Below are 23,927 nucleotides of genomic sequence, written 5' to 3'. Positions count from 1 at the left end.
GTTTTCTGCAAAAGTAACTTTCGCATCGAAGTGCGCAGAGAGGACGGTTCCAGAGGTGCCAACCTGAACAAGAACATGTCAGTATATTTCACGCTGAAAATCTGTATTTTGGTGGGGAAATTAGTATTTTCAAAGAAATATCAATGGACAACACATAAAACGGAAACTTAAGAAATCAGTATTTTGCATGAAACCATTAGTATTCTTCTCATTTTTCAGTACTAAATACGGATAATCCGTACTACTTGGCAGCTCTGCGGTTCGTGGTGCGTGCAAGCCTTGAAATAAGCACCTGTGAGCCGGGGGAAATTTAAAAAAAAAAATTGCCCCCGGCTCACGGGCTTTTTACAGGAACCGGGGGGCAATTTTCTGGAACCAGGGGCAATTAAAAAAAATATGTATATAACAGTGAACCACACCGCAAATTTGTTTACAGTAAGCGCAGTTCCTGCAATTTTTTAATTAGTACATGAATAGCATATATGCTAAGTATTAGGCTTATTCAAACATTTAAGAAATCAGATTTAAATGTTTAAGTGTTTTGACACCCGCACTCCATATCCCCTTTACAACCACACACACATGGGCTTATTTATTTTTCGTCTTTAATGAACCATGATCAATGAACCCCCCCAAAAAAAATCTAAATAAATGAATAAAATAAAAATTAAAAAAGATAGAGAGAGATGGAGAAAGAGAGAATTCAGATCAAATAATAAATTTAGAAAAAAATAATTTTTTTTTATGGTTTGAATCACGGGAGTGGGTGAGAAATTAAGAAACGAAATCAATAAATAACTCAGTCTATTCAAATTCCAGCACATAGCCACAGGCTATGTACATGTATTGTAGGTTCACGTACCTTAAGTTTTTCACAAGTTATTTGAAAACGCAGATCTCCACAGAAAATGCCTTTCATTCTGGGAGAGTCTGAATTTGGTGAATGTATTCATTAAAAACTTAAATATTCATCACAATGAAGAAATCATAGTTTTTTGACAGTTTTCAAAAATTAACATGAAATCTAAACTTTATCTCAAACGGAAAATCACCATCACTTAGGCCATTACTGATAGAATTCTCACCCAGGCAGAGCTCTGGCAGACAACATGAGCTCAAAACTGGCTTGCTAACATCACACTCAACTGCACGCGGCATCCTCCTATCTTTTGTTTAGATGGAGCCTTGTTTGATTATTTATTGTCTGATATTTACCCCTCTCCAGGAAAGAAATTAAAAAGCTACAATTCACAACTATAAACTAAGTTATTTTGGATTATTAAGGCTCCGTTTTGACAAGCAAGGTCGGCGACTGTGAGGATAAAAGACTTGCACATCGTATGTGCTGTGAATAGGATTTATCTCCTGTGCAATTCGAATTACTATATCACAGAATTGTGATATCCCAACTGGAAATATGTGCATTAGAAATTGCACATGGTGAAGTATGGAAAACCGCTACCGGAAGAACGCGCGCACATGTATTACAGGAGAAAAAAGACGGACGTAGCTCACTTTTTATGGTACAGAAAAAAAGACGCACTTGGCAATTTTAAACTGTGTTTATCGTAAATTGAAAGTTATTTGATTTTGGCTTTACAGATATTTAAATTACATGTATGATATGGCTTCACTGCTCACTCACGGCGGGCGCAATTACCTGGAAAATATTTGCGCCCGGTCGTCAAAATTTTGATGATTTTGGGGCTTCATGGGCGCAATTGATGGCGTTATGAGCGCGAATTTGCGCTCAGCGCCCGCTTATTTCAAGGCTTGGGTGCGTGCGACGATTTGATGGAACGTTGAAAAAAAAAACAGCATTTCACTTTACGAGAAGCAACAGACAATGGGCTAACAGCAGGATTCCCAGCTTTACAAGAAAACATAATTCCCTGATGAAGTTTAAAAATTCCCTGATAATTATTCAAACCCATTCCCAGTTTTGCATGTTTTTTTAAGTTATTGCAGTGAATTACACATATTTTCAGTATAAAAGCAATAATGTAAAACTAGTAAGTACCACCAAAACCAGTCATTCAATGGATGTTCTTTTGAAAAGCAACAAAATATAACAGAGACTGACTGACTACCGTGCTTTCAAATTTTGGGCTGATCAAAATTCCATGATTTTTTTCCTCATTTGAGGTATTTTTAATATCAAATTCCCTGATTTATCCATGACTGGAAAAGAGTAAAATAATTTTCCCTGAATTCCCTGATGGGCTGAGAACCCTGAACATTACCTTTCTCCATTTCTGATTGAGGAGCCTCCTCTGATCCTCTAGCGTCTGCACGCCCATCTCCATTTGCATAGATATCAAGAGTAAAGCATAGTGTTGCTAGGCGACCAACCTCCTCCCTGATGATCACTGGCAGATGTGACGGGTTGATGCCTTCACAGTCACATGTCTCTTCTAGCTTATCAACCCAAGTCTGTAGAACACCTCTCATGGCGCTGGGGGTGTAACGGGTCTTAGGGTCTTCTGAGATTTGCTTGCTACAAAAAAGTATACATGAGGATTAAAAGTTTAGAGGTTCAAGGAGGACAGTTAAAGAAGACGTTGAGAAGTGGAAAGAATCATATGTCTCTTCCAGCTTATCAACCCAAGTCTGTAGAACACCTCTCATGGCACTGGGGGCGTAACGGGTCTAAGGGTATTCTGAGATTTGCTTGCTACAAAAAAAACATCACAAATGATGATACAGTAAACTAGTCAGCATAAAAGCCACTGCACACAGACTTTGGTTACAGTTCTGGTACTGTATTACATGCACAATTCATAGAAAAGTGAAAGTGAAACTGCTTGTCGATTCATTTCAAAAGAGCCAGTATGCAGCAATCACTGATCATGTCCAACACTAAATTTACATTTGTCTTTATGAGCTACCCAATATATATAATTTAGAATTTTTTGGAAATATTAAATTATTACATCACATAATATCTACATAAATGATATTAGGGTTAAAGAACGAAACAGGTACGTTTTACGGATCAACGTAAGATCAAGAAAGCATAAATTCCAACAAAAGAAAGACGAGTCAAATCAACATGGTCTTGGGCAATTACTTACCAAGCGGTCTTTGTAGCTTCAATCACATCATCGAGCCTGGAATCAATTTCGATTTCTTCACTCTCTTGTGAAAATCCCCCATTATCAGGTGAACAAGCTCCAGGCGAAGGTGAAGTTCCCGGCGGAGGCTGGAACCTCTCAGTAGACTGCTGAAAGGCAATCTCCTTGTGCTGGTTCGCTGAGGAGGACACTTTCCTGTGTGTGGGACTGGCCAAGATGGGGCTCGAGGAGGGGGAAGGGCGTGGCTGGAGAGGGGGTGCAGAACGCTCCTCTTCCTTGGGTGAGAGGGGGTTGCTGTCGCCGATGGACTGGAGGAAGGTCTTGGTCTTGGTTAATTTGGAGGCGAGGCTGAGGAGAATAGAAAGCGGAAAAGATTAATCTTCAATAAAATACATGTGCTAAAAACAATATGCATCTATATAGCGTGATCTATATACCTCCACTCAACCCGGAAGAGGAAATTCATTCCTGTGTGCTGTGTAAAAGGGTTGCTGGGCTTAAGCCAGGGTAGTTATATCCAAGTCCCCCTTTGGAAGCACAATGGTGCGTGATATGGACTATGCTGCAGTCTTATGACAAAAGGAATCAACTCTGATTTTTGTTGAAACTGACTTTTTTCCTGCTATGGGATATTTTCTTTGTTTTCTACATGATGCTAAAAAAATTAGTCATGCAACCCCAATTTCTGAAATACACCCCAGCAAAAGACATTTCAATAGTAAGTAACTTTATATATTTCAACATTATAGGATTATACATGTACGTGTACCTGTCTTTGACAGATTTGAGATTAATCTGAGCAGTAGAGTTCAAGATAATCTGCTGCGTTTCCATCAATCCACTTGAATGAGGTAACCCCGACGCTGCGGCTATGATCACGTTGGGGGACGGCAGGGTGGAGCTTACCGGCGAGGGTCTCTGTGCTTCCTTCTTGGGAGACAAAGCTGGGGAAGGGATGGTGGGTGAAGGGGTCGTTTTGATGGAGCGAGGCTGGGATGAGGAATGGGGGGAGAGGTCTGGTAGACTTGTCGGTCGGTAAAGGACAGAACCAGGGACTGGGGACTGTAGAGGGGACGGCTTCCTTGAAACTGTTGCGGCTGAAACGAAAGCACACATGGTAAATTGCCAATTAGTCCACTGCCAACTCGTCCACTCACCACACGGTCAACCTTCATTCAGTCCAATGCCATTCTGTCCATCAACATTTCGTCTAACAATCATTTAGTCCAATAACCATTTGGTCCAATCATCACTTTGTCTAATCACCATTTCGCCTAATAACCAGTTGGTCTTTCACGTATACTCATTTTCTTTTCATTCACTTTGCACAATTAAAACTTTACTTTAATCAAACCAATTGGTATATGGACTAAATGGCTATCGGATCAACTGATTATAAGAACAAATGGCATTAGACTAAATAAAAGTAGACCACGTGGTGAGTAGTCTAACTGATGATAGACCCAATGGTAGTAGATGAGTTGGCAATTGGACAAATGGGCATTAGACGATTTAGAAATAAGCAAGGCACACATGTATTTATTTATATATATATATATATATATATATACATATATATATACATGTACTTGTTTATATTTATATTGTTATACATGTACATGTAAGTGTATTTCTTAAAATATATGTATATCTGAACAAACATCTCTGTGACCTTTGACCCCATAACCCCAAATCTAGTGAGATCACAAGTCACCCGTAAATGCATCCCATGACTCGACTTCAAAGTTGATCTGCCAAAGTATCCTTTACAGAAAGGCTAATTTAGTAATGATTTATGTCATTACTTTACATGTAGGGATTAAATGATGCTTAATAATTATGAAATTCAATTTTTTAGTATCAATCAGTTAATTAAGCACAAATACAGTATGAAGGCATATGTATGTCAAGTTTTGGAGTAGATACTCTTAAGTTTTCTTCGCAAAAGTATTTTTGAGTCATTTTTTTTTTAAACTATCAAAATCAATCTATCATCACTTTACTTTTACCTTTTTTATAAATATCTCAATAAAATAATTAACTATCTTTAAATTTTTCTATTTAAATTTTTGGAATCATTTTTTTTTTGGGGGGGGGAGAAGTAGAAAATCAAATGTTTTTGAAAAAAAATACTCACTGATATCAATCACCCTACTCTTCGTCTTTTTCCGCTTAGGAGATTCCGATGGGGTTTGCCTTCCCGACGATTCCTCAGGAAGTTTCTCCAGACTCTGCGATCGGTCGATGTTCACCTTACTCTCTCGCTGGGTGTACTGGCTCCTTGTTACAGACTTGATCAGTTCCGTTTCAGCATCTGGAAACTGGGCATCTCCTTCCTCCATCTCAAGATAATCCTCAATGACAATCTCCAGGTTCTCGGCTGAACTGGATTTCCTTGAAGCATCGGGAATCTGAATTGAAAGCGGTGACATGGTTGACTCTGTGGTGCTTGATAAGCTAAACGAGCTGTCAACGCTGGAGTCTTTGGAGGTGTAAGACGTTGAAAGGATGCTGTCATCAATTGATGGGTGGTCCGGGGAATGCCTCAACTTGAGAGGTCTACTGCAAGATTCTTCTGATTGGTCAACTGGTTTCACCACAGTGACACTGACTGAAGCGAGGTTATCCTGAACAAGATCGTCATCATTAGAAACAGATTGATCAGATTCTTCACCAAGACAAGCAATGTCTTCTCTCTGATGAGGTGTATTCGCATTTCCAACGGAATGCGCTAGGACATGACAGCTTTGGTTTTGAGGAAGGGTCTCTTCTACCTCACTTGTGGAAGAGGGAAAGGAGTCATCCGATGGGCTAAGCCCGAAACCAGACACATCCAGCCCAAACCCAGACACATCAACTGAAATGCTTTCTTGGTTGATCTTACTCACATTCTCATCCAGTCTGGAATGGTGCAATTCCTCTCCTGTTGTATGGTTCATTACTTCCTGAAATTGGACTTCCTCAGGTTCATCATTTGCTTTGATTTCTTTACTCAAAAGGCACACGTCCGGTAATATGGTTGTGTTTACACTTAACGATTCTTTGGTTTCTCCTGCTTCAGCACCTGTTGCATATCTTTGGTTTTCAATGTCTTCTGCTTCCTTTGCAGTCTCCTCTATACAGACATCCTTGTCTCTCAGCTCAGACAAATGAATATCATCTAAGTCAGTCTTTGAGTCTTTCTGTAGGTCAGAACCTTCCAACTTCAGGTTGTGATTATCCTCTGAGTTACTCGTTAAAGATTCCATTTGATTGCTTTCAGATATACCCACAGGCTTGTCCACCCCACTGCTTCTGATCGCAAGTTGTTCAAACGAAATTCCTCCTACTGTAATTGCATCTTGAGTCCTTGCTTCCAATTCTTTCACGGCTTCTTCAGAATCTGCTCCTGGGCCACTGGTTTTACCATGCTCCTCTTGAGAACAATCACCTACGAGGACCTCTTCATCCTCAGTAATGTCTAAAGCTTTACCCTTCTCTTGCAGCATCTGACCCTGATGTGACCTATCGCTCTCAGTCAGATCATCCATCATCACCTGGCCACTTTCTTCCTCACCTTGCACTTCAATTGGAAGTTCCTCAGGTTCCTCTATGTCTGTGAGAATGGTTTGATTTGCAGTACTGGATGGATCCATGTCCATGGAATTGCTTTGGACCTGGATCTGGCCATCTGTATTCGTCACAGATCCTACCTTCTCCGCGTCTTGTTTCCAGAAACCCTTCCCCCGTGGAGCTTCTATTTCATCAGAACATACGTTACTCTCATTAGAATGAGTCCAAGAATCATGCTCCTCAGAGGAATGTTCCCTAATATCCAATGAAGGTTCACTTGAGTCTAAATGACTACTATCTAAAGGGCTCAGAGCGTTCATTCCAGGGTCTGTTGCATCGGTAATTCTTTCCGATGTGTCCACCTTGTTGCTGCTTATATCCTTTGCTTCTTCAGCAGCAGACTCAACGTCCCATTGCTCTTGGTGTTCTATGACCTTATGACAATCAACAACATTGCTATTTTCCTCCTCCGCAACACAGCCTTCACCTGAAACATCCACTTCTGCCAAACAAAGTCCATTCTCTCTAATGACTTGCCTGTCCACTGCGTCCTGCACAGATCCACTCTGTTCACCCAAAGCAATGTCTACCATGACAGCATCGCTGCTGCTGGTTTCTTCCTCAAGGTTCTTGTCTTTGACCACGGTATGTTCTCTTCCCTTGTCTCTGATTTCTGAGTTGATAGTATCGTTCTGAGTTGCATCCCTTGATTCTTGTCCTACCATGGTTAGACTGGTCTCTTGGATCGTATCCTGATTGGTCCATTCTAGGCTTCCTTGAAGTCTCTCCATATGAGCATCATACCTGACAGAAAAATAAGCATTTATCATTTCTGAAGGTTTCCATGGCGATGAAGAATAGTGTAGTAGGTTTCAGGGTACACCATGTATCATTCTTGGGCAAGTGTTGTTCCTAAAAAGGACCACCAAATCTGGACATTTCGACAAGCATATTCTTGTCGTCCTCAGGAGATAGACGTTTCGACAAGCGTGTTCTTGTCGAAACGTCGAGATTGGGTGGTCCTTTTCAGGACCAACACTTGCCCAAGGAAGATACATGGTGTACCGTGAAACCTGCTACACTAAGCATTTATCACTTTAGAAATACTGTTAGTTTGTCCCCAATAGAACTGTTAAGACTATTTTAGCGATGATTCAGCAGACTCATCACCATATGATAGGGCAAAGTCAGTTTTTGAGGCTTTGAATCAGATTACATATCTTGAACTTGTAATTTTTAGAGTCTTGCCTCAATTTAAAACAACAACAGAACTCTGAAAATTGTTCAAGTAGAGACTCGACCATGCTTCAATGACCTTGACTGCAGTGAACTCATAATAGCGCATCGTTTTTACCAATCACGTCACACGAAACGAGCTGGTCGACACATTGTAAAGTTTGCTATATTCTGTTCCATGAATATTCATGAAGCGTAATCTTACTAAATAAACTCTATTTGGTACTAAGTTGGCTGAATCAACGCCAATATAGTCATAACCAAACAAAACATGCTCTTATGTCCATTGCTTGCTAAAGTACATGAAATCCCCTTCCTATAGTACTCCTGTTGGTGCTAGGATAGATCTCTATACAGGAATAATGACATATCAAAGTCACATATCATGGCTTGTGTGACAAGGGGACCATTGCATAATAACTTATAAGCTTTACGTGTCTACTATCCATCTAATCTGATTGCAACTTAACCAAACAATCATTTTGTTTCATGAGACAATACTAGTATTTTGCTTAATGTCCGCTTGGTCTAAAACCACTTTTTTTTTTTTAATTTTTCCAAACCAAATACCATGAGGTAAAGTGGCACAATGATTAATTGGTTTAATAATTTTAATAATTTGATGGAGACTAAGGAAATTAGAATATCTGAGCATTAGACTAAATGAATATGGTTGGGCCAAACTGACAGTAGACAAATTGGCCCGTATTCTGAAGTCGGATTTAACTTGGACCATAGTCTAACTCTGTGCTAAAATTATGGGAAGCCATAATGTCAAAATTTTTATTAGGTTGTATGTTTCTTATGTTTGCTGTGCTCTTTCCTGATTCATTGATGGTGAAGACAATCATATATTTATACTTGCGAGACAATTATGAATGATTTGAGCGCCAAATAAGCTGAAATATGATATCTCTACCATTAGTAATTTATCTAACAATTGGCTTTCCATAGTTAAACCACAACTTTAAACCTGAGTTTAAGTTAAAACGTGACTTCAGAATACGAGCCTTTGGGCTTAGCCATGAAGACGTTAGACGATCTGAGGGTCACACAGTATTTTCTCCTGCAACATTTGCTTCGGTCTTAACTTCTCAGAGGCCGTACGGTTAAGAGTTGGGACTGTAATTGTGTGTTTGATCCAGAATAATGATAAGATAAGGATTGGGGTTTGTTTAGTGTTGGAGATTAGTTTTTATATTTGGCTCAACAAGCAGATCTTCTATCGGAGCAATTGTCGCCAGATCAAATGTCATGGAACTGGTGGGTGTTTCATAGAGCTGTTTCTAAGATACGAATGACTATGCACAACTGGTGATCCTTTCTTATGCTGTGATACATGTATCTCTATGTTCTTGAGTTATGACCTAAGAACATGTTCCAGTCGTGCGAAAAGTTGTGTGTAACTTTACGAACAGCTTTATGAAACACCCACCTGATCAGAGAAATTAGACCCTCTAATATTAGACTAAGTACTGTAAATAGAAACTGATGGACTCACCCGAGAGGAAGGTCATCAGAGCATTCGCTGTCAAGTCGCTTCCTGACAACGTAGATCCCGGACTGCAATTTCATTCCGTCGTAGGAATCAAAGCTACTCCTCCGACTGCTCGCCCTCGACAACACATCCACCATCTTCTTCTCAACAGACACTGCAAGCTCCTCGACTTCACTGCCCAAGATAGATTCCTCCGCAGCCACACGCATGGCCAACTCGTGCAGGACTCGTGGCGGCATGTGGTGCCTGGCACGGGAGTGCTGGAACTGTGCCTGGAATCGCAAGACTAGTCGAGAGCACTGGACCAGCAGGCTTTGTTGGTAGAGAGAGGCAGCACAGCGGGGGATGGTTTGGAGTGTGTACTTGCGAATGCGGCCGTCGTTGTGTAAACAGTAGAGGGAGCTCTTGCTCACACTCACATCTGATAAACCTGATGATAAAAAAATATATACATTTCATTTCATTCACTTCAAATTCTCATTACAAAACATATAACATATGATTCAAATTTGAAGAAGAATACACTGAATACAAATAAAAATACATATACATAACCAGAGAAAAAAATGTGAATATGGGGGAGCCAGCATAGGCCAATGGCCTTTCAAATGCTGGGCTTCCGAAACTAAAACATAACCTTACTAATTATTGAAGAGAAAGAACTATAGATATCTAAAGATGTGGGTGGGCAATTTCCTCATATTTCAGGATTTTATGCATCAATAAGATTTTTTATAACAGTTTTCTATAGAGGCAAGAGAACATGATAACAGATGAGTACACGACCCAGTATAACCAGGCCTGTGAGTGGGGTTTAAAAAAAATAGCTGAAAAAAGCTGAAAATTTACCTTACTATTTACTTCTCGTCTTTTGCTTTTTAGAGGTATCTTGCTTATCATGGTGCTCTTGAATGTCTGTATGCGCTCTTTTGAAAGTCGCCAGCTTCAGTTTGGTTTTGGAAGAAACAGAGGACTTTTTCTTCAACCCTATGCATTCTCTGAACGATCACATATTTATGTTCAACAGACATTTTGAAAGTCATAGAAATATTTCCAATGATTCAAGAATATAAACAACAAAGTCCAAACTCCAAAGTCAGAAAGTTCAAAACACTAACTTCGTAAACATCCGAACACGTGAACTGGTTCATTCACTCACGAGTCTCGATCGTATGTACATGTACGTAACCAACAACGTGCACACGCAATGATTTCCCTGTGTTGTATGCGGTTTCCGTCCGCTGACAATGCATACAGATTGACGGGCCCATATGCAGAGCTGCCAAGTTGTATTTTGCGTTTTCAGTATTCTTATCCCCCAAAATCAGTATTTTGACAAAAAAATCCGTATTTTTACTGTGAGATAAATATACATGCATAATGGCAAATGGCAACAACGGCAACGGTGTATGGAGTGATCCGCAGCAGTTGCATAGAGTTACATATACTAAAAATTTGAAACTTTGCGAAGGCAAAATACAAGGCCCCGTAACATGTATATTCACAACACACACATTCTGCTCGCATCCATTTACCTCAACTTGTTTTCCAGCTGTTTTGGATAAAATAACGGAATTTTGACTTAGAAAAAAACGGAAATGGACTACAGGAAAAAAGCGGAAATTGAAATCGGTCTTAAAAATGAAAAAAGCGGATTTCCGCTAAATAGCGGAGATTAAACAAAATGTGACCAGCCACCCCCAAACCAACAATAACTTGACATGGAAGGTTCTCAATAAATAGCTAAAACAATAATTTAGTCTTCAAAAAGCAAAAGAATTTGAAAATTATCTGAAAGAATAATTATCCTTCAAAATGTAAAAATTTAAAGCTGAATAAAAGACAAGATATACGAGTTTCTTTGACACCATGTTTTACTGATTTGAAGTTTCACCAGGATCAATACAGTGTGCACAATTCATGCTCAAGTGAGCCCCGTGCTTCACACCTTGTTTCTCTTTTAATATATCTTGAAGCTCTCGCTGAATTTCTTCAGCATTCAATCAAGTTCTTGCATGAGTTTATATTTGTTTATCATTTTTGCCAAGTTATATATCATTTCAAAGCTTGGGATGTGCCTTTTCAACCTCAATCAAATCTAAAATTCAGTTTGGGTGACTTACGTGAATTGTTGGTTTTGAGGTGACAGGTCACAAGTACATGAGTACAAGTTCTAGTGCAATTGAAATAAGCATGCAGATTGAAGGAAGATGTGTCCTTTTAAAAACATACCTGAAATATCATTTGTCCAAAACAGGACATTTACTTTGACAGGATCAAAGACAAAGACTCCACGGTTATTCCACGTCACCAAGAAATGATTGCTAGGAAAGAAGAAAAAAAAAGAAAATGAAATGAATGAAAAGAATGTACAGATTTAAAGGACAAGTCCACCCCAACAAAAACTTGATTTGAATAAAAAGAGAAAAATTCAACAAGCATAACACTGAAAATTTCATCAAAATCTGATGTAAAATAAAAAAGTTATGACATTTTAAAGTTTCGCTTCATTTCACAAAACAGTTATATGCACATCTCGGTCGGTATGCAAATGAGGGAACTGATGACATCACTCACTCACTATTTCTTTTGTATTTTATTATATGAAATATGAAATTTTTTTATTTTCTCGTTATTGTCATGTGAAATGAAGTTTCATTCCTCCCTGAACATGTGAAATTCCATTATTTTAACATTTTGTGCTTCAGGCAAGGAGGTCCTAATCATCAAATTCGTAAAAATTGAAATATTGTATAATTCAAACAATAAAAAACAAAAGAAATAGTGAGTGAGTGACATCATCGACTCTCTCATTTTGATGTAACTGGCTCGTTCATATAACTATTTTGTTAAAAATAAGCGAAACTTTGAAATGTCATAACTCTCTTATTTTACATCCGATTTTGATGAAATTTTCAGCATTGTGCTTGTCTGATTTTTCTCTATTGATTCAAATCAACATTTTTCAGAGGTGGACTTGACCTTTAAAAGCAAAAGCTTAAAAATCATGATTAAATGTTTCCACCCATAAGAGGTTATCCATAGCATCGTGACGACGGCCATCAGAAAAGCGGCGCCTATGTTTCCCGTCTACTGTGCAGGCATGGCCGCAACAGGAGGGGGGGAGTTTGAAAACTTATATTCATTTTATTGAACATTTTCACACTTCCCCCAAAATGTGCACAACATTCTTCAATTTTACTTCAGAAACTGCAAAAGCACCCCCAGTACAAGCTTGATTGGAAGCTTATAGAGACATTATTCATAATTGTGATATGCGCTATACAAGAACTGTTTATTATTATTATTATTATTGATTGCTTAGCTCCCTCACTTTCATTTTTTTAAATCAATTTTTAATGCATATCACCCTCCCCCCCAGAAAATATTCTGAATATAATAAAATATACCAGACTTAAAAATGTCCAAATGATTAGATGTGGACTTACCCGAGAGGACGCAGTATAGGGAAAGCCAGGGACTGGGGAGGATGCTTGGTGTCATCAGATGAGAATTTCACTTCTCGTCTGGAGGAGAAAAAAAGAAGTATTTTAGGTATATCTATTCATTTATTCACTTATTTTATTTCCAGGAAAGAAAACATGACAGCAATAGAAACATTACAAAAGAAAGGTAAAATTGAGCACCAGCCAATGCCTGGGGATCACCCAAAAGAATTGAAAATTCTGTCGAGAGGTTCTCCGCATTGGCTGGTGCCTACAAGGAATAACACAAAATAGCGACAAATTCAAACATGTAATTACAATACTTCTATATAAATTAACCTTCATTGTATAATATAAAGAGAGAAACAAAAAACAAGGTTGATAATCAACATCTACCTCATCATCATTACCATTGCTAAACAGTAAACTACTGTACACAAATCACTAAACATCAGTTATTATCATCACTAATAACATTATCATCATCATCATGATTAGCATCATTATAATCTTCATAATCATCATCATCACCACTATCACCATCATTATCACAAACACCATCATCATCACCATCATCAGCATTATCAGAATAAATATAGTCATCATCAACATCATCATGATCACCACCACCATCATCATTATCATCATCATCACCATCATAATTGTCATCATCATCATTATGATCATCAGCATTGATTTAGATTTTTGTCTTTTACTGAAGGTACAGTATCAATAAAGATATCACTGAAGTAGAAATAATGAAATAAAAATATTTCCATCATCAATACTACTACATGTACATATCATGCACTATTCTACCACTTTGTGAAATTAAATGCACTTTAGAAAACCATAACTTTCTTATTTCATTTTGATGGAATTTTCTGTGTTATACACTGTACTTGTTTACAATTTCTATATTGCATTCGATGCATTTGCTGCCTGGTAGAACAGCCTAAATAAGGGTCGTGTGGTCCAGTGGTTAGAGCATTGGACTCATAATCGCAAGGTTGTGAGTTTGAATCCCAACTCTGCCATTGTGTTGTAATGTGAAATTGGCTACCCCTATTGGGTTGTATCAGGCTACATGAAATAAATGTTGTACATGGGCCATATGATGTTATTTTATCAATATATATTTACATTGTATTTTTATTATTCTTTGTCTCTGCAGCGAGGCTGTTTTTCGTAGAATAAAATACCTGAACTACTGCAAACCAGTCTGAGCTTGGCTTTCTTTCAATTGTCTCCACTTTGATAAAAAGGCCCGAGAGTGATATCTGTCATCTATAACGTCAGCCACTATGACTGATTAAGCTAGACGTAAAACGTTTCATAGGTAATTGGTTATATACCAGCTTGGCGTTTACCAGCAGAATGCTGTCCTGCCGAGTTCCTACGGGAGTTACCACAAACAGAAACAGAAAGTTTGTATTTTAGGTGAAATCTTACCCTTTCCCCATGACTGGAAGCGGGGGTGTAGCTAGAAGCTGTTTGAACTGATGGGTGTTGAGCACTTGACAAAGTGTACTGGCCTTGACAAGGGGTAGAGAAATATAAACAGAATAGGTTATTAATCTGTACATGAATCTAGGAAAGTGGGATTGAAGGGGGAATGGAAAAGGGCACACTTTAAGCCAAACATTGTATTTCCGGAAATTTTAAGAATTACTCACAAAAAGGAGAAATGTAATAATCAATAATCCAGGGGTGCGAGTGGTCACAAATAAAAAGATCTGAAAAAAGCTGGAGAGCGTTGAAAAAAGTCTGAAATAAAAAGAGCTCCCATTCTTTTTGTACAGAGGAAAGCAAAAAATAAGCTGAAATTAAGATGAAAATCAAAACAAAAGAATATGAAATCAGATTTTATAAAATCTGAACTCCCACACCCCTGATAATGATTAACATACAAAATAGCTGCTGCATAAACATCAAACAGCAAGTAATGAGAACTTTATCTACTAAAAATAATGGCAATTTAATTTCAAGGAGAAAAATAAGCAGAATAGAAAAAAAAATACAAGGAAACACAAACTAATCACAAAGATTTGCAATTTTTCCATAACTTTCTACACGATACTCAAATTTTTGCAATTTATTTCTCAAAACTCTATTCTCTATACCAACAATTTCAACTTCAATATAAGTTCATACGCATCGGTTTATCATGTATAAAAATTTTACTGGAATATTAATTGGTTATTGGACATTTCTTTCAAAAAAAATATTTGCTTATTTTCAATGTTGTTGCGGTTATGATTTACATCAAATATTTCACTGTTTATGTTTATATATATGTTTTTACTTTGTAAATCTTTCTCAATTCAGCCACTGGCTGCGATGAAATGATGATAAAACCTTCAATTCAATTCAATTCGATAGCATTATAGATAATAATGTTACCTCCCACAGCCTGCTCCCTGGCCTTGCACAAAAGATAGAGGGCTTCTCACTTCCAATCTTATTAAAAAAACAAGCTCCATAAGCACCATCTCTGTATATCAAATAATCAAAAGTCAACAATTGCTATCAAAGCAAACCAATGTACATGTAAATAGGAAAGAACAGTCTGGTTTTAATATACACATAGAGTAAAAGAGTATAAAACTTTGATGGATCTGTGATATTTACAGGTTTCATTGCAATTGTATGAAATTCTAATTTTTACATAAAATAAATTATAAATATGTTCAGCCCTTGAAGAAAAAATACATAACGGTAAACATAAATTTCATAAATTAATCTTGAGATTATTGTATTGAGTTTAAGATTTTGAAAGTTGATGTCGCTAATCAAATGAACAGACAATGAAAGTACTAACCTTAGTTTTGAACCAATCTGGAAAGAGAGTCGCCTGAACAATGAAAACAAACAATTGAAAACTTGGTTAAACTTAATCATTGAAAGGGCAGTTTCAACCAACATCAAGTTATTTTATGACATAAATAGGTGTTAACCAATAGTTTTAATCCATCAAAAGGTTTTAAGAGTTTTACGAAGGTCAGTTGTGTATAAAGATACATGTAACATCAAACAAAATTTGTCCTTTGCATTATCACCCATCATAAAACACTTTCTTACTTTTTAGGGTCGCATAAGTAGCACCTCGTCAGAGTAGAGATCAGAAGTCTCTCTTCGGCGAAGTCCATCTGAACGACGCTAGAGTCGACATCAACAACCAACTCTGACTGGAACTTGAAGAGGCCTGATGGCTAAGAATAGAAATGATGATCAGCGTCATCATCATAGTAATATATCATGATCAGAATGATGGTAGAGATGATGATTGTGAGGACCTTGAGCATAGTGATGACGGGAATAACGACAAGGATCAAGATCGTGATCTAAATCATTATAATGGTGGATGGTGATGATGATGATGATGACGATGATGACAAGGGACATCACACATCTTTGTCGCATTGCCAATGTGAGGATCTCCATAGCATTAGTGATCACAATATTCAAATGCTCATAACTTTCTCATTATTTGTCCAATATTTCTCAAACTTTCGTTGATCTATTTCTTCGATTTTTGTTTTCACACAAGCTATGTTGTTCCAAAGGTTTCATTCTCCTTTAAGGATAAAGTGTCGTACTGGTAACAACAGAAAAGAAAACTTACACAGAATTATAAAAACTATAAATAAGTGTTCTGCAAAGCCAATCTTCAGGAAAAAATATAAATACAGAGTAATGATCAAATGAAGATCAGCAAAACTACTGAAAAATGCCAGTCCACTTATAGTGTGGTCCCACATGTTGTTTCCTGAATAAGCTACAGCAGGAAAAGCATATGGTAATGAAATGAATATAATTTCAAGCAAGCCTGAATTTGTTTTAAATAAAAGCATTCGGATGTACGATAAACAATTCAGGATTGATTCCAGCCATTTCCTATCGAAATTAGATTTCTATACCTAAATTCAAACTTGGCTTTCACACAATCATAAATATAATCACACTGAAATCAGAATGTTAGGCCTTTTAATCACATTTATACCTATGTATAAATGTGACCCCTCCAAATAATTTTTCTAAAGTCTCATTCATGTGTTAACAGCGACATACCTTACTGCTATCTGTATTTGTGACAGTGATGCGCCCTCTGTCATCTCCGGAGAATAGTCTCAGCCCCGCCCCATCCCAGCAGAGACTGGTGATTGTGTGATTACGATGGGTCTGTGTAGCGACCAGTCTCTCTGCCTTCTGCCTTGAGGAAATGTTCAGCTGCCATGCGATGACCGCTCCTCCACTTTTCACAAGGAAAAGTGTTGAATTCGACAAAATATTCAAAAAGTAACAGGTAAAGTTTAAGAACAGGACTGAATAGTGAATGCTGACAACAAAATTAAATAGGGCAATTCCATAAAATACTGTATTTACATCCGACCCCCTATATGTGGGACCTTCACAAAATATTCTGTCTCTGCTTTCTTGTTCTTTTGACAGTCTGTGATGTTGTCAAAGGACCATGACTTGGTCAGTTTATGAAATTAATCAAGACTTGAGAAAAACAGGGGAGGGGATCGGACATTCAAAAAGGTTGATCATATTATGGAATTGCCCAGTAGTAGTAGTAGTAGTAGTAGTAGTAGTAGTAGTAGTAGTAGTAGTAGTAGTAGTAGTAGTAGTAGTAGTAGTAGTAGTAGTAGTAGTAGTAGTAGTAGTAGTAGTAGTAGTAGTAGTAGTAGTAGTAGTAGTAGTAGTAGTAGCAGTAGTAGCAGCAGCAGCAGCAGTAGGGCAACTCCATACTGTATGTACATCCGACCCCCTATGTAAGTGAGACCTTCATGAGATTTCCTGTTCCTGATTTCTTCGGTTACAGATAAATACCAGTTGTGTTAACGATCTCAAAATGAGTTCAAACAGAATCAAACAGAACTACCCCACAAGGGTTTGTATTCATAAATGAAAAATATGTGCCAATTAGCTATGGAAGAAAATGCGTAATTGCTGAGAAATGAGAAAAATAAGCATGGAATCCCATCAATGTCGGGTATTTTTTCGTAATAATACACTGTCCCACGTGAGCTTTTTGGGTTAGTGATCATCAGAATTATTGGTTTTGAGCTAAGATTTCACGATTTCATTAATATACCAGATCTAGATATATGATAATATGGTGGCAATTAACCTTGATTTTAAAGACTTTCTCATGAAATACATGTAATTGTTTGCTGCAGCTACTATCTTTTACCTCCCAAAACTCTGCATTATGCTCTATGGAAATTGTGAAAATCAAGGGTCTGGGCCTGCAGACTAATTAAGCACCTGCAAATCACATGTAAAGTAACACCATAATGAGATTCCAATTGTTATTTCCATCAAAACCTAATGTTTATTACCTTGTTGCCAAGCCGATCACTTTTTCATTTGGAGAGAAAAGAGCTTTTGTGAGTCCTTCCTGTGAAGACAAATAATATATTACTAACAATAACAATAATATGAGACATTTACAGTGTATATAATAAAATGCATGCAAAATATGGCATAGCCCAGTAGCAGAAGAAAAATGAATAAGAATCAATTATCCCAGGGGCCACTCAACTAGAGTACGCATGCTTGATCAGAGGATATACAAACCCTCCTAAACAAGTTTAATCCATTGGTCAAATCTTTACCCTATTCAAGTATTTTCATGTGCATTTTTGACAATTTCGACCCCTTAACACGTACAGGTATAATCCGTAAAAATATACGTTGTTATATACATATCCATTTTGGCCTTTCATAACACCCTAAATGAGTCACGCGCGTTATGTGCCATGATCAGCAAAAATTACCTTTGACACTATTATTTGGTGGTGCATGTGCACTGCAATATACATGTAGTTTAGTTCCCCCCCCCCCCAGTCAATAACAATGTTGATGGATTTTACCTTCAAAATGTTTCTCTCATTTCTGTGCATTTATAAAACACATCAGGGGGAATTTCCCTTTTTAAACAAACATTACACATTTTATATTACCCCGGCTAAGCTAGACTACCGATGTTTACACATGGTTTGCATGTGACTAGAACTTCACATAACCACAATTACATGTAATATAAATTCAATCATGTGATTCTACATACCAAAGTTGACCTTGTTGTATAAGAGAGCAAGTTCATATTAGTCTCTGCAGCACAGACTCAAATCTGACACTTTAGACGATATAATTTCCTTCAGCAAGGAATTCATCCACAGTGTGCTGCACTCAACCCAGGTGAGGTAAATGGGTACTGGCAGGAAGTAATTCCTCAAAAAGCTGTGTGCACCTGAATAGGTAGACTAGCTTAGCCAGGTAATAATAATAGCAGGGCCCGCTGGGAGAACAGTTTTCGGAACTGAAGTGGCTACCATGGAAAAATATACTTTTATTATTATTATTACTATTATATAAAAATTTAAAGACGGGCAATGTGTGAAATTTTAATCAGGGAACTGCTCTTCAGTGACAAGTCACCAGGCGTTGTATATGAGGATAGGCTGTGATTCAGGCATGAGACCCTGAAATGCCTGGTATTACCAGGGGCCGTGGAACGGTTTTCAAAGTGCGGGGGCTGAGTCAAAAGTGCGGGGGGGGGGCTGACCATGCAAAAAAAATCACAATCATATGGTCATTTTTACGTTTTTGTACACGGTTTTAGAAAAAGTGGGGGCTGAAGCCCCCTCAACCCCCCCCCCCCTGCTTCCGCTGCCCGTTACCCCCGATCTGGCAAAGTTGAATAGTTAGATCACATCATCATGTCACTTGACTTGGTTAAATAGTCTTAACTTCATACCTTGTTACCAATCTGCATCAAGTATTTGAGTGTATCCCTCTGGAAGATATAGAGACCGCCATGTGATGATCCCAGTGCTATGTACTGACGACAGCAAGTAATACATGTGTACTGAAAATAATAATAGGTGAGTAAATGACTGCAAATTTGTAAAATACCGAACAAAGAAATCCAAGTAAATTAACCAAAAACATATAAGTAAACATTCAAATAACTCTTCAATGTGACATATAAATCTAAATTCCTAACAACCAGTGGCGGATCCAGGATTTTTCGAAGGGGGGGGCACATTTTCCCAAGGAAAAATTCAAGAAGGAAAAAAAAGGGTTTTAACCAAAAGGGTATTTCGTCCAAGAAAAATTTGACAAGCGAAAGTTTTTTTTCATGTTTTAAAAAGCATTTTTACATTACAAAATCTAATTGCGCCTCTCAAAAAGGGAGTACGGACCAGCTCCCCCCCCCCCCCTTTCTGGATATGCCAGCGCCTAACATCATACCAAGCAGAAAAAGGGAAAACAGTTGAGAGCCTTGTAAATAACTATAGATTTTTCAGACATTCCCAAAGGCTCTCAACATTACTACAAGCTGGTAAGAAGCTGGTTTGGGGGTATTTTCGAATGTGTGAAAAAAAATGGCATCTACGTCCGCTTTGTTGGGTGGTCTTATTTGAGAGTGGGCGAAGGAGATAGGGCAACTCATCCGGGGAAAAAATTACATGGGGGCTTGGAGCAATTTGCCCCAAAAATGGTAAAACGAGCCCTGGAAAATCCCAAGTCACTGCAACATTAAACGCTTGTCCAATGTTGCAGATTAAGGCAGTAGGATGTGAGAAGTAGCCACCAAAAATTACAAGTTTTTGTATGCAACGTTTACATGATTCCTTTGAAATTTCATCATGACTTGAGGAGTCCACACTTCTTCTTCTTCTTCTTTCAGTCTGGTCAGTCCGCCACTGGTGTACATGTATTGTGCTTGTCAAGTGCTGAGTGTACCGTGCAAGTAAACACTTCTACAATGGACTCTATGAGAAGCTAAAAAACCAGACTGAAGCTCAACAAAGCTTGACACACTGCACTTTCAGCTAAAAAGCTCCAATGAGGTGCAGATGACAGTGACAGACGGTAATGAATTCCACAGCCTGATGTTTGAAGAAATCCTGTCCTCGCATAGGGAGCCTGGAGTTTATGTAGATTTCCACTCCATGTCTACATTCAACACAAGTCCACCCCAACAAAAAGTTGATTTGAATAAAAAGAGAAAAATCCAACAAGCATAACACTGAAAATTTCATCAAAATCGGAATTTGTAAAAAGAAAGAAAGAAAGTTATGACATTTTAAAGTTTCGCTTAATTTCAGATAACCGTTATATGCACATCCTGATGGGTATGCAAATGAGGAGACTGATGACGTCATCCACTATTTCTTTTGTATTTTGCTATATGAAATATGAAATATTCTAATTGTCTGCTCATTGTCAAGTGATACAACAATTAAATCCTCCCTGAACATGTGGAATTAGCATTAATACTATATGATTCAGTCAAGTTGGTCCTTATTGTCAAATCTATAAAGAATTAAATATTGTATATAATTCAAACAATAAAAAACAAAAGAAATAGCGAGAAATGGACATCGACTGAGTCACCAAGTTGTGCATATCCCTGCCTTGTGCAATTGTGAAAAATAAGCGAAACTTTAAAATGTCATAACTTTCTTATTTTACATCCGATTTTGATGAAATTTTCAGCACTATGCTAGTTTGATTTTTCTCTATTTATTCAAGTCAGCATTTTCCTGGGGTACACTTGACCTTAATAGGCTTTATCAATGGGTAGGGGAAGGCGGGGTAAGTTCAGCATAGGGGCAAGTTGAGCCACCAGCCCCAGGCCAATAATGAATTACAGGTAGTCAGACATTGCGGTGGTGTCATGTATTGATGACCCATAGCATAACCCCTAACCCCACCACATTGTTTTCAAATTTGAAACAAAAAGTAGTTTTTTAGAGGGAAAAACATGAATTTCAGCCAAAAAAGTAAAAAAAAGTGCGAAATAGATAAGTGCTTTATAAACACACGCGTCTTTAAATATAATAAAGACATGATAACAACATTATTAGTCCAGGTATGGATCTTCATTCTTGTCAGTCTTTTATATGATGGATGCATAATAAATGTGTGGATACAAAATTATCGCACTAAGTTCGGACTGGGGTAAGTTGAGCCAAACAGCATGGGGCAAGTTGAGCCATGGTAATTCCTATGGTAATGTATCTTAAAAAACAAACCATACAAATCGATTGAAATGCTGGCTGAAAGGAGCAAATTTACATGACTGCTCTTTTCATTAAGGATGATATTATTTATAGAGAATTAGCAAGTGAAAAGACTTTAAATAAAAGATTGACATGCTGGTTCTCCCCTCATACACTTTGTACATAGTTTTTGTGGCTCAACTTACCCCAGAAGGTGGCTCAAACTTACCCCATATATGGGGCAAGTTGAGCCATTTGACATCGTTTTTTTCAAAGGTCACGATGACTTTCAGTGTGGGGATAGAAAGTTATACATGTACATGTATATAGGTGGAATTGGAAAATATTTCAGAAGAATTAAATTTTAAGGCAAGGTACTTATTTCGACAAGATTATTAATCATATAAATTCTAACATGCAAAAAGCAAAACCTGTCACAACTTACCCCGCCTTCCCCTACTCACCAGGGGTAAAAAAATTAATTGTAAATATTTCTCGGCTACATTTTCACCAGCTTAACTTGGCTACACTATAATACAGGGAATACAGAACCGTCTGTGAGTTTCAAGGGCTTTTTTTTTAGATTTTCAGGGCTTTGCGGGCATTTTCGGGTACAAAATTTGCCTTGGGTCCCCATATGACAATTTCCGTGCACTCACCTTTAACCTCTTTGACCCTTGGACAGGAAGTAAGAGGTCGTCATGTGACCTCAGATCGGTGAAGATGTGTGAGGTCCTGTCGTCTTCCGATGTACGAACACTAGCACGCACAGGGCTATCCATAGTCAGTTGACTTCAATGCACAGTCAGGCAGAAGTAGATGCACTAAATCTAGATAAATTCAACACAATATTATGAAGAAAAAAATATTTATAAAGAATCATGACTACAATGTATTAGGGTGTTGCAATGCAAGAAACTTGGAATTAAAGGGATGGTCCGGGCTGAAAATATGATAGAGTAGAATTCACTTAGCAATATGCCAAAAATTTAATCAAAATCGGATTACAAATAATAAAGTTATGAAGTTTAAAGTTAAGCAATATTTTGTAAAAGCAGTCGTCATGAATATTCATTAGATGGGCTGATGTCACATCTCAACTTTCTGTTTTCTTATGTTATTACATAAAATCATAATTTTTTCATAATTTCATACTTGTGTGAATAATATGTCTCCCTTATAATGAGACAAGTTGCAGCAATAAATATCTAATGCACTATTCAGTTGTCAATCCATTTTTTATAGTTCTTGGAGGAAATAATTGGAATAAACCTCATTTCATATAATAAAATACAAAAGAACAAGTGGAGATGTGACATCATCAGTCCACCTAATGAATATTCATGACAACTGATTTCCCAAAATATATCTAAAATTTAAAATTCAATAACTTTGTTATTTGTTATCCGATTTTGATTAAATTTTTGGCATTTTGCTCAGTGAATTCTACTCTATATATTAAGCTATACGGTCGCATTTCATAAGTTGGGTATGCAAAAAGGGTGGCGTATGAACAATTTTCCACACGGTGCCATGGATAAATTGTTGCTACATCACAGTATCTTGACCAAATTTATTGAGTAATATCTCATTTTGAAGCCAGAACTATAGGCTAAATATATTACTATGAATTAGATCAGTACAATATCAGGAACAGAAACTATAGCACATTAAGTTTGAAGAAACAGGGGTGGATGCGGAGCCGGTGGATGCGGTAAATGATAAAATATTAATTAAACCTAATTAACAACTTACTATAATATGTAATATGACTGTTATCATATTTCTGGACGTTTTAAAGCAGGGAACAACTAAATGTCATAAAACTTTGACAATTTTGAAAATATGCAGCAATGGAATACATGTGTATGTCAGCTCTGATCTGCAACCTAATCAATTAGTAAACCGGAGAGATTTGGTTAATTATCTAATTTGTAATCTTAATTTTTAGTACAAATGTTGTGTATCATTGCAACAAACATTTCTACCCATGATGTTGTCATTTTGCCAAGCATATAAATACAGTGACAGGTATTTTGGGGGCAAAAATGTGAAATTAAATACTGTTAATTAATTAGTATAATTAATATGCATAAAA

General features: G+C 37.4%; 2 protein-coding genes across 2 annotated transcripts in view; both read right to left on the bottom strand.

Moving 5' to 3' along the window:
• LOC121421659 overlaps positions 1 to 3,444 on the bottom strand; it is a 29,425-nt gene extending 25,981 nt beyond the window's left edge. The window contains exons 1-2 of the mRNA XM_041616426.1: positions 3,075 to 3,444; positions 2,244 to 2,497 (exon numbers count right to left, since the gene is read on the bottom strand). Coding sequence (XP_041472360.1) covers positions 2,244 to 2,451 — 208 coding nt within the window. The 5' untranslated portion in view covers positions 2,452 to 2,497; positions 3,075 to 3,444. The remainder of the gene's footprint in view (positions 1 to 2,243; positions 2,498 to 3,074) is intronic.
• LOC121421832 lies at positions 2,650 to 22,654 on the bottom strand. The gene is made up of 15 exons (XM_041616634.1): positions 22,489 to 22,654; positions 19,576 to 19,686; positions 18,155 to 18,213; positions 16,878 to 17,061; positions 15,888 to 16,018; positions 15,628 to 15,660; positions 15,210 to 15,300; positions 14,259 to 14,341; positions 12,810 to 12,887; positions 11,593 to 11,684; positions 9,364 to 9,790; positions 5,212 to 7,430; positions 3,844 to 4,171; positions 3,075 to 3,422; positions 2,650 to 2,674 (listed from the first exon to the last, which is right to left on the bottom strand). The coding sequence occupies exons 1-15, from the start codon at positions 22,609 to 22,611 to the stop codon at positions 2,650 to 2,652; spliced, it is 4,332 nt and encodes a 1,443-aa protein (XP_041472568.1). The 5' UTR covers positions 22,612 to 22,654.
• Positions 22,655 to 23,927: the final 1,273 nt, after the last annotated feature.

This window comes from Lytechinus variegatus, chromosome 9 (genome assembly GCF_018143015.1).
Source record: "Lytechinus variegatus isolate NC3 chromosome 9, Lvar_3.0, whole genome shotgun sequence".
Lineage (NCBI taxonomy): Eukaryota > Metazoa > Echinodermata > Echinoidea > Temnopleuroida > Toxopneustidae > Lytechinus > Lytechinus variegatus.
Note: the sequence above shows the minus strand (reverse complement) of the source record. Positions and strands in the feature narration are given on the sequence as shown.

Bases quoted from the DNA above. Each gene is read 5' to 3' on its own strand.
- LOC121421832 (XM_041616634.1), bottom strand. From the start codon at position 22,611: ATGGATAGCCCTGTGCGTGCTAGTGTTCGTACATCGGAAGACGACAGG. The intron at 11,685-12,809 runs GTAAGTCCACAT...CTTCTTTCCTAG, and splicing joins CCTATACTGCGTCCTCTCGG to CAATCATTTCTTGGTGACGT. The intron at 7,431-9,363 runs GTGAGTCCATCA...TTTTTCTGTCAG, and splicing joins TCTGATGACCTTCCTCTCGG to GTATGATGCTCATATGGAGA.